General features: G+C 37.0%; 1 protein-coding gene across 1 annotated transcript in view; it reads left to right on the forward strand.

Moving 5' to 3' along the window:
- The window catches only part of clybl (citrate lyase beta like), a 96638-nt gene that overhangs the window by 55967 nt on the left and 28391 nt on the right, over positions 1-12280 (forward strand). The window contains exon 2 of the mRNA XM_052149141.1: positions 3232-3442. Coding sequence (XP_052005101.1) covers positions 3232-3442 — 211 coding nt within the window. The remainder of the gene's footprint in view (positions 1-3231; positions 3443-12280) is intronic.

Consider the following 12280-nt stretch of genomic DNA (forward strand, 5'->3'; position numbering starts at 1 on the left):
TTTCATTTGGATCCTCCCTCCCCCTTTTTCTTTACCCATTTCTTGCCCACCCCCAACACATGCACACACGCATGCTTTACAGTCATGCTGTTTATGTTCTTTATTGGCAATCTGGTAAGGTTTGGGGTCTTGAGAAATAGCAAGTTCCTCCCCTTTCTATGACCACACTGAGAGGGATTTTGCATATTTCCTCCTCTTCTTCTTGTTGAGCTATTGCCACTGACCAAATCGGAACACTGGAGCATTGAGAATCCCTGCCGAGGCCCTGTGTACTTATGCCTGCAAAGTGCTTGCAGCCATAACTACCTGAATTGCTTTTAATTGCCTGTTATAGCTGCATCATCTAAGTCAAGAACATGCTTGCTTGGTTCTTGAGGGCAATTGTAACCGTGAAGGGTGGGATTAAGTGTCTATTGAAGTGACTTTAGCTTCTTTTCACAACAAAGACCTCAAGTGAATACAGCAACCCCCCCAAAAACCTCTCTGTTACCCCCTTCTTTTTGTCAAGGAATAGAGTCAACTAATATGGCTCCTTCATGGGCAGTGGCAAGGAACAGGCAGGCGAAGAATGTTCCCGGATGTATTTAGTTAGTATGTGATCGCAATTATTTCCTGCATTTATTAACACTAATTGTTTGAACACCCTGACTTACAGAAAAAATACAATTAAATGTGTGTGTGCCATAACTGTGGCTATTAGTGTGCGATAAAATGCGTTTGAATGAAATTAAGCCATAAACGCACACCTCGATTAGCCCGCTGATGTAGAGAAACAAAATCTTGGATCTGAATGCTGCTTGAAGTAATTTACCAAGGGTAACATACACATTTGTGGTCTTGTCTAAAATTTGATTGTTGTGGTAGGGTCTGTAATCTCTCTAAACCTGTTTCAAATCCTTGAACCAAATAGATTTTTTCAGCTGTGCTTGCTAAACCATTGTGAATTAGCATTAGAGAAGATCTGTTTGCTCTGATGTTGTCGGAGACAAGAGCCTCGGGTCAGCAGTGATTATCCATTAGGAGGCTGAAAGGATACACCTTGTTCCTTGAGTTTATGAAGACTTGGAAGGGTAATTGAAGTTCAGTCTAATTACTTAAGATTAAAAAACGTTTCTTTCATGTAAATATAAAAAAAAAAAAATATTTGAACAAAATGAGCAAAATCTTTACATATTTAAATGTAACAGATCAAACTTTAACCAAATATTCAAATATTTAGACAAAACATATAAACTACTTTGTTATTAAAACATGTACTAAATATTAAAGATTTATACAGATATGCTTACTTTAAGCTTAAATCCTGAGGTCCTGAAAAAGTGTTAGCTACTTTTTAAGTTACTCTTTGAATTCCTCACGTTTGGACAGTTTAGGATATTGATTTAAGCAAACAGCGTTCATAACGCAAGATACGCCTTCTGACTACCACGTAATTTAGTTCAAGATTACTTTTTCATTCTCTTCATTGTTTGTACAGAAGTTGTAATGAAATGTTCTAATATGTGGAGGAAATAGCTGAATAATGACGTGTGATGTGTGTGTGTGTGTGTGTGTGTGTGTGTGTGTGTGTGTGTGTGTGTGTGTGTGTGTGTGTGTGTGTGTGTGTGTGTAGAATGTGTTTGTGTTTGAAGTTCATTGTACAGGTGTACATGATGCATGATAATTTGAATACATTTCTAAGTTCTTTCATAAAAACAAAGTGCAGTGCATTAATATCTTACAGCACTAGTTTTTCTTCATATTTTCATCAACAGTATGTTTTAATTAAGACCACATGATAATTGTCATGATGCGTCTTCATCTTGTCTTCATTCTTCAGGAAACCCTTGATCAATGTACCTTTTCATCAGTGATTTCATTGACAATACTTGATTTCTCTTTAAAGTTAAACAGTTTACACTAGAGCACAACCGATATGGGATTTTTGATACCGATTTTAGAGAGGGAATATTACCGATATGGTGGCCAATATAGTTCATATTTGAGCTGGATTGAAAACGGACCATTTCTATGTGGATTGTTCACCGATTTTGCTCCGATATAACTATGCAAATATACTCAGAAGGCTGCTTTCTTATACAAATATTTTTATCAAAGAAAATTTGACATTATTATTATACATTTTCAACAAATTCTAGAAATGAACATGGAAAAAATAGAATAAATAAAAATAAAATTAATAGCTTAAAAAAAAATCAGTAGTATTGGTCAAATCCTGGCCATTAATATAAAGAATTAATAATAATAAAATAAATAGCTAAATAAACATCAGTAGTACTTTTTAGTTTGTCAAATGCTGACTATATTAATAATGTAAGTCAATTATTGGCAGGTTGTAATACAAGAAGCATTTACGCCTGCCAAGACAAGAGAAAAACAGCAGCAGTGGGTGTTACACCGTATTCTGCTATACATGTTCAGGGGAAACTGTCAACAGTGGGAAAACCAGACTTTTAAATATTAAAGTTTATAAATGCAACGACTGGAATTGTTCGGTTGAAGGGGGTACCAAACTGTGAATCCTGAACAAAACAGTTTAGTGAACACAAATTTACACATTAGCTTCCACTCAGCTGACAAGCAATGAAAGTAGCTACATGGTTAGTTAGTTAGCTATATGCTCGTTGTCACGGAGAGTAAAAGATGGACCAGCATTGCGTCTCACCACCTAGGTAACAGCGTAGTGTGAAATCAACACTCAACAGACACAATCGACAACTGCACCATTGTCTACTGAGCTGCAAAAAGATGCTCTGATGTTTACCTTTCAATCTGCTATATTACTTACTGCACTGACAAACTATAGCTGGCTAACAGCAAACAGACATGAGTGACATGGTTGACTGGTTTAACGTTTTTTTTGTTATATTGAAAAGGGAAAATGATGGGTTCATTGTTTATTAACTTTCCAGTTTGTATTTCACAAAATTAGTTAGCAACACACAGTGAAGACACCGCTTAACACTGCACCAATTAACAAGCTCTGCTGGACAAACTACATAATGACAAAAATTCTAAAGCATTGTTTTCTGCATTAAATGTTCTGGAAAAAAGTTTTCATATCTGTGCATATCGGCAAACATATACGCAGATAGCGAGCGGTACATCGGTGAAAGGCTAATAATATGGTCAATATATCGTTCTGGCACTAGTTTACACAGAAAAATGCTCTTGCACACATGTGTACCAGTGTACTGAATGATCCATCATGGTATGCATGAATTTTCTCAGGGGGATCAGTCGTCTACTCTTGGCTGTGGTGCCCTGGTGTCAGTCTAGTCAACGTACCCACCATACCCTTGGCACCTCACTGAAGTACATACCACGCCGTGCCATACTCTACGTACCTGGAAACGATGAGAGAAAACTGAGGAAACTGACTTCGCTGGATGTGGACTGCGCCGTTCTCGACTGTGAAGATGGGGTCGCCCTCAACCAAAAGGTACTGACCGCCCTAAACCACCCATTCTTGACCCAACACCTGACTCAGTGAGACGCAATCACACAATCCTCATCATTTAAAGCTCTCCTTTAGACAGGTGCTGATCCTTAATCACTCCAAAGAAAGCTACCTTAGCACAATGCTTAAAACAAGCACATTTCTGACCCATTATGTGCCAATAAAGGCAAAAAAAAACCCCATCACATTCACTTGAAACAAGGTGCCCACATCACACTGTGCAAACAGCAGGAAGTCAGCAGATGCTGCAGGTTAAAAGCTTTCTCAACCTACCCACACAGCCAGCCAATTGGCCCTGCTTACCTCTCCATGAAATCATGATTGGAGCAGGAGCTAAAAGGAGAACTGGTGGAAAGGAGTCAACTAACAAAGGTTTTTAAGTCATGTTAATAAAGATGATTGATATGGCCAGAGGCTATTCCTGCTTGAGTGGTAAATAGAGTTTGACAGACAGCCTAAACTGTGACCCCTAAAAAAGGTGATGGATCCCAATGTTTAGTAACACCCACTAATTTATTTATCAATGCTAAATGGTGAAAAAGAATTCAAAGGGAAACATCAAGTATCCATCCACTAAGGATGGAAAAATAATGGCAATTAAAGTATTTTGTGTTTGTTACAGTACCTTAGTTTTGACTTAATCCACCATTGACTGCCTGTAAGTGTCAAAATTTTTTACAGTTGCACTTCATATTCAGAGGATAAAAAGCATTGGACATTCTATTAATACACAGCTTTCCAAATTATGGCATTTTCCAAATTATGGCATTGCTAATGTGTGAGACCTGAACACGGTGTACATCAAAGCTTTAATATTAAAAAGAGAATAAAAAGACAAAAACACTAATTTCTTCCGATTAGTTATGTTTGAATGGGATTATTTTGTTGAGGGAATATTAATACTAGGTAATCTGAGAAGGGGAAAATGGTATTAAAGAAGGGTCTTGGGTCCTTCTCTAAGCTGAGTAGTTTCTCTGTGCTTGCTCACATTCCTGTCAAGGCTGATAGAATTATGCTCTGTGCTTCCCCAGATAAAAATGCTAATAACTCACTCTGGAAAATAACACTGTTCTGTGCAAAAGAGCCCATCAAATAATCCCATTGCTCCTCATCTTTTTGATGTGATAAATGTGTCAGGGTTACAAGTACTTACAATCCTTCATACAAGACGTAGTACATTTTAAAGACCATATGTTAGCTTTAAAGAGCCTGGCTCAGTGCACTGAAAGCTGTGATCCATTATTAATTCACTAGCATGCAACTGCGTAATGTAAAAATAAGTTATTAACTCAATAATAAAACACACTTTACTCCTCGGCGCCCGCTCTTTCACTTCCCACACTCTCACATTTTTTCCCCATCCTGGCAATTGGAAATCCATGGGGGGGTTTGTGTTTACCTATATACATATGTTTTATTTTCTGTGTCACTAAATGACACTCCTCCCACAGCTTGGTTACTTTTGTATAGGCCTGTGATGAGGACAGAAAAGGAAATGATCACACATTCTGTACACACACACAAGAAATGTTGTGTGATTTACACTGGCATTGATATAAGAGACAGCTTCCTGAATACTTCAGTGCTCAAACACTTTCAGAGACGTATATACCTGTATAGCTTATATCATTGGTAACATACGATTGTTGGACAAATTTAATCATAATAGCAGTTTTTGCCCTTTTTGTAACATTTAATTGAGAGTGATGAGAGAATAGAAAATGATGCGTAGAGAGAGTTGGGAGTGAGCCAGACTCAAACATACACCGAAAAGTGAGCATGTCCACTTACCACTAGGCCACATCTCCAAAATAAAGCTATTTTAAAAAAATAGTTAAGCCGGACACCTAAATTCTGATTGGAAGTGCCACATTCAAAGCTTGTGTACTGTATACACACACGCACACATCCTTGACAATTTAATTCTATATTATGCGTCAAGTTGCTACAATGCTTGGCAACCGTAAAGAGCCTACAGGTGGGATAATAAACGGTATTATTTGGTTGAAGAATTTTTTATTCTGTTTGTTTATTGTGAAAATTTAACTTAACAAATTAATTTTATTTATTTATCTTTAATTAACTAACATTTATGGAACACTTATTGAACATCCTTGAATTTTTATTTTACTGTTGTTGTTACCATTTAAAAAAATGAAATGGCTGAAATTTAAATAACAGCAACACTTGGCCTTTCATGGCTCATCACTTTATTTATATATTTTTTATTTAAGTGTTTTGCATTTTGTGCATTGAAAGAAGAGGATTTTCATGAGAACTGACTGAATGTGTTGGAAAATAAATTTTCTTTTGATTGATTATTGGCTCTTGAGGTAATTGTCTGTGTGCCACAAGCATTATTGTTATGCTTCCCCCTGGCAAACCTGTGCCATTCATTACTCAGCCCTGCCGGCTTGGTGCTATGTGACAGAAGATTCTGTTTGCCCAATGACCACTTACTGCCACTATGGACACGGGCGTATGACACACACCCACTCAAGCATACACTTATTATTTAAAAATGTCTCTCCTTACTGATAAGGAGGGGTAGGGAGTCCTCTTTCTCTCCCTCCGAAAGGGACTGATGGCTACACCTATCTTTTTCTCTCTCTGGGTTCAAGTTTGTTTATTTGTGTATTTTGCATCAGAGATGCCCAATAGACTGAGGCTCAGTTTGGGGTATTCCACCCACTGGCTCCTTATCCCCCAAACCCTCCCACCCCACTCCTTCCCTGCCCACCTCCCCTTTCTCTCTGTGGCAGTGTAACTCCATAGTGCAACCCCCCCATCCCCACCTCCAATCCCTGGAAGTTTGGAACTAATGAACTGACTGCTGAGCTGCCACCTCGGAGCTTGGTCCCAAACTATACTGTACTTCACACTCGATTTATTCTCCAGATGGCAAGACTACGCAGCCCTGCCAGGAGGGGCCACCTTTTCCACTGAAGTGTGAAAGTGGACGGATGTTGTTTTCGGATCCTCTGTGATCAGCTTCGATCTCCCTGAAACCACCTGGCACCATATGTAAAGAATAAATCCCCCTTCTAACAGGCACACTTGAGCTGTTATTGCAGTCTGCATGTTTGTGTATGTGTGTATGCACTGTTTTTGTTGCATTTGCCTAGGTGCAGGTGTCACTGGCATCGGCCCCTGTGTTATCTGATCCACTCACCTGTGGATTGTGGTGGCTGATGCTTATAATCATGACAGTTATCCCTGCTTTTGTTTTTATTATTATTATATATACCCTAATACTCCATCTGATTTTCTCCCCCTTGTCCTTTCTCTGTCACCGCTTCTGTACTCTCCTACCCTTTGCTCCTTCACTCAGCAGAGCAGTTGCAAAACATCTTGCTAAACAACAGGTTAGCTTGTTTGGCCCAGCCGAATGGAGATGTGCTTGGTTCTCCTCAGGATTGATAGTTTCTAAAGTCCTAGATACACTTTATATGGAGCTGCCCATACTTGCATAGTAAGCACTGCTTGCGCTAAAACAAAGTGATTAGATCTTAGAAAAATCTAAACATCTGTTTTTCATCCAGATATCTTCTGGATCGGGACATGTCCCAGGTTGCACTTGAAATATGGTTCCCCATGTACCAATAGGGTTACCAGATCACCATGACAAAAATCAGGACACAGTAAAATATGCATGAAGCGTGTCGTCTAATTCCTGGTTTCTTTGACATGGAGAATTTCAGAAACAAAAATATTTAAAGTGCTCACAGACAGCGCAGATTCACTGGCTTTTTACAAGCATGTCAGTTTGCAGTAGACTACCTTTACCTGGGTTGTTTATACTGGGCATTTTATTGAAGATAAAAGATGCTGTTATCTTTATCGGCATGGGAAAAGTCTGGAAAAATATTGATATGCTTGTTTTGGATTGGATTAAAATCAATGAGAATCTTTAGTAATTATTATATTGCCCCACATTCCCATTTAAAATGAATCTTGTCCAAATAGGGTTTATATTACATGGCTCGTTGGTACAGGGTTGTTTAGTAATGGTATGCCAGAGGGTGTATATTATTGAAAGGGAATGCATTTTTTGTTATTTGATTACCTTGACCTGTGCTGTTCGACTGTTATCATCACTCACAGGTTTTTGACTCTAGCAGGTGAGTAGACAGACAGCAGCAGAAGTGGGGAGGGGGTGATGAGGGGAAAGTTTAGCACTGCAGAAAAAGCCCTGCTGATCTGGATACTGCAAGAATAAACAATTCTCTCATTAATTGTCAAGTTTCTCATCACAGAAAAAGCAAGAAGCACAGCAATGATCATTTTCTTAAAATATTACACTAAAACTGATTATTGTGTCAAAAGGTAACAGCTCGTGAAATCTGCACTGTCCCTGTTTTATCAGGACAGCTGGTCACCCTATGTACCAGCAGCTAATATATGTCCTAGTATGTGCACTAATATTAGGGAGTAACTAACTTTAAGTAGCAACACTACTGAATGGCATGAATGTAGTTCAGCTATTTTCTCAACAGTGCAGGTTTTTTTTATAACAAATGTATTTTTCCATCACATTTAGATGTAGTGTGGCAAAACACTATAGTTTATCAACTCGGTTTGAAGCCTGAAACATTTAAGCGAATCATTGTAATCCGATGGTTCATGTAAAAAACATTGTTCAATTCAGTTATAAAAGCATTGGGAAGTTGAATTGTAAAGTTGAAACACTTTACAAAAAGGTTAGTTTTTAACATTAGTTAACAACATTAGTTAAAATGAACTAACAATGAACAATACTTTTACAGCATTTATTAATCTTCTATAATGTTAATTTCAACATATACTAATACATTTTTTTAATCAAAAGTTGTATTAGTCAACATTAGTTAATGCACTATGAACCAGGGACTAAAACGGTTAAAGGAATGAAAACCGAAAATGAATGTAATTTTATGCAGTATGTAACCGGAAACGGGTGTGATTATTAAAACAAAGTGTTTTTTTTTTTTTTTCTTTTTTTTTTCTTTTTTTTTAATGCTGTTAACAGTGCAGACTCTCATCTGGCTATTTGTTGATGTTGTGGCATTTGGTCTTTCTTTGTCAGCCCTGGTGGTGGCACTAGATGAAATGCTGTGGGGGAAAGAAAAGTGGCATGCCTTTTCTTTTTTTTTTTTTTTTTCTTTTATTTTAAACATACAGTATATCACCTATTAATGTAGTGACAGTGGATAGTTGTGTAGTGGTGGGTGTGAGAAAGTTTCAATTATCTTTTGCTCTCATTTATATTCACAAGTACAATTTATGTCTTTTTGTCAGGACTGGCTCAATAATACACGATTGTAGTCTTGAAATTCAGTTTGAGTTTATTTGAAAGTGTAATACTTTGGCTTCCTGTCAACTTTTCCAATTTAACATAATTTATGCAACCAACTGTTATCTGATATTAAAGCTCTAAATGCAATGTCGGTATTTTGAAGTCATCTCTGATTTCTTCTGCCACACTCTTACTGGGTCGGTTCAAAGAGTGTGTGCTGCTCTGGATTGCAGCAGTGTAGTGATGTGTGTGTTAGTATAGTTCACATTACAAAGTCTGCAAAATAACAGTTGTCTCTCTCTCCAATTAAGCTGAGAGATTGCTGTTGAAAGATATTCTGGAGCCATATTACAGAAACTTCCAGAATTTGTCATTTTTTTGGTTAACTATTTCTTGAAGAGGAGAGGGTTCTCACTGTTCTCCTAGAAGAACACAAACTGGACACAGGGTGCTCTGCTGCCAAGAAACGCAAACAGTGATAGAAGGATCTTTGAAAGATCACGTATGTACCTTATGGGTATGAGATAAGTAAATGAGAAAAAAAAAAGAACAAGAAAGCTGTGACATTATCCCTGCAAACAACTCTTTCGGTGCTGGCATCACCTGTGCCTTTGTACATAATATATTGTTACTTCATGTATTAGATATCTACATGCTTTGTTCTTACATTTGTAGGTCTAGTGAGCATTGCTTGATTTATTTAAATATATATATATATATATATATATATATATATATATATATATATATATATATATATATATATATATACATTTAAGCATGTACTGTTCCAGTCAATCATGAGTTACTTGAGAACCAATGCCTTTTGAATCATTAATACATTTAAGGTGCCAGGTTTGAATGTGCACATGAGAATGTAGAGCATAGGGTAAACGATGCCTTTAATTTCACGTTCATGATGTGTCAAGAAAAATTACATGCATCTGTCTTCTGTAGATCCTGCAGAAGAAACCTGAGAAGTCCAACATAAGCCATAATATCACATTGTATCACTCCAATCTTGCAGCTACAACATGAAGATCTGTCATTACACTCTCACCAGGGAAGAGGATGAGTGATATGCATGCCATACATAGCTGATTTATTCTAAGCAAGTAGATATTCATATGCTATGTCTAATGCAAATAACTAAGTAAAGTCATGAGATATGTGTGAAGTGTATGATGGGCATTAGTGATATCTACTTTATCTGGGGGGATTTCTCAAGCATATGATGAATGCTTATGTGAAATGTTGAAGACCAGATGATTTGTAGAGGCTTCATTCAGGATAAATGGATACATGATCTATAATCAAAACGAAAACACATGAATGGAGATGAGCTGTCTGTTTCACTGCTGTTCTGCATCCAAGAGTTTGATTCTAAAAGATGAAAACCAAAGACTTAACATCAACTGTATTTATGTAGCATGTATTATACACATCAAACAGAGAACTGCCTTTGATCAGTTTCACTGCATGTCATACATACAGTAGGTTATGTTTCACATCAAAAGTCTTTTATCTAGCATATGATACAAAGTTTGACCCATTGTGCCTTGCAGTGCAAGGGCCTGTGAAATTATGCTTATGCCAAGTCAGCAATATCTACAGTATTTAGTAGCGGTGTGCAGCAAGGCCATTGTCTGTATTTGTATGTGTTACTATGACATAATTATCTGTCTCAGAGTCCGGATAGAACCGAATGTGGGTGTTGCTTAGACCGGAAGTGTCTCAAAACTAAACACTAACTTTTAAAATGTAACACTCTTACATTTCTAGTTTCTGCATATAAAATGTGTAAGTATAACATTGTTATTATGGCGGCACAAGGTGTCAAGCAATTGTGAAATGCCAAGCACACATTTTGCAGCAAATATTAAATACAAACATTAAAAGAAATAAGAATTAAGCATGTACAATCAGGTGAAAGCACCATAAATTTATATCAGAAAGTTTTATGATAGGCTACACTTGAGGCTATGTTTTGTTTTATCTGCAATCCTCTGAGCATACGCAGGAATATTCTGAATAGATTTACAAGTTTTTAAACCACTATAGAGCATATAAACTGTTTGATAATAAAGGCTAAACCATGCAATTACCTTAATTGGTGATGTGGATATAAGTGTAGTCCACTTTGAGAGACGGACAAACGAGCTCCGCTATATAAAAGCATCACACCTCTGGTCAGGAATTCAACATTGTGCTCAGGTTGGTTAATGGATCCTTATGTGTGAATTGTGTGCAACAGTTGGTGTTAATGTGTTAACAGACATTTAAAGAAGTGGAAAATATGTACAATATAGTATCTTAGTTAATGTTACTCTTGGCAAGATTGCATTTCTGAGATGTGCACATTTTCATTCATAAGGTTTACACTGTTGTAGCTGGTTTCACAGACTCACCATTGCTTTGTAATTTTGGGTATGTTTATTTAAAATATCGCTTAATATCTGTGCTTGTTGGATCATTCTTCTTTTATTATTATTCTGATGAATTAGTTATTAATTTTGAAGTCATTATTCGTGCCTTACCAAATAAGGTATTCGGCTTCGGGCATATTCCTATATTTAGTTTGACCACCAGCTAGTAATCATTTTGAGACCGTGGCTATATTTTCTACAAAACGAATAGCTTTTTACTGAACTGGGATATCAGTACTAGCTTAACTTTAGTTTAATATTGTATTTCGCTTTATGGCTTGTACTTGCAAAGTGCATGATTGATGGCATTGCGTCATTTTCTGAACTTAAATTAATTGTGTCCTATAGCATATTTTCCATTATTTCCTCAGCTTTACATTGAACATTTCCCTTGGATAAGTGACTTTGCAAATGTTGCAAGAAGAAACGGGGGAAATTTAGGGCCTTCAAGCCTGGAAAATACAGAACATGGCCAAATATACATGAGTAAAAGCCTTGGGGTCTGTTCACCTCAAACTTTTTTTTTTTATTTATTTATTTTTTGGGGTATGTAAACATGTGCTAGACAGACTTCTTTGACTGTTGCATTGTGATCATTTATTTTTTTTATATATATAATTTTTTTGCGTCTCACACAGAACATAGCGTCTCCTGTATTTTTTGCAGCATGTGTTTAGAGGCCATGTCAGACAAGTGTCAAATTACAATAAAAATTTTTTTTTTTTTAGTGCAAGAGGGGTTCGATCTGACTGACCAATTAAGTGTGTTAAAGGTGTGATATGTAATTTTTTTATTATTATTTATTTATTTTTATTTTTTTGCCAATGTGTGAATGGCTTGTAACACAACTTAAAAAATGAGCCCTTCCCGGACTTCCTTGGTTTCCTTAAAGCCTGTAGACTGATTTTCATGTGAAGGGAGCAGGTCAGTTTTGCCGGGAAAATCCAAAGGATGTGACGTTTATGCACGCTCCCAAGAGACTTGCTTATCTTCCACTATGCAGCAGCATCAACGACAGTCTGCAACACTAGGTAACGCTATCTTAGAGATGGAATCCAGCAAACAGTCCGGCTCCCAGCACAACACCGACTCCTACACACACTCTTGAGTAAGCCAAAA

Source organism: Xyrauchen texanus, chromosome 18 (genome assembly GCF_025860055.1).
Source record: "Xyrauchen texanus isolate HMW12.3.18 chromosome 18, RBS_HiC_50CHRs, whole genome shotgun sequence".
NCBI lineage: Eukaryota > Metazoa > Chordata > Actinopteri > Cypriniformes > Catostomidae > Xyrauchen > Xyrauchen texanus.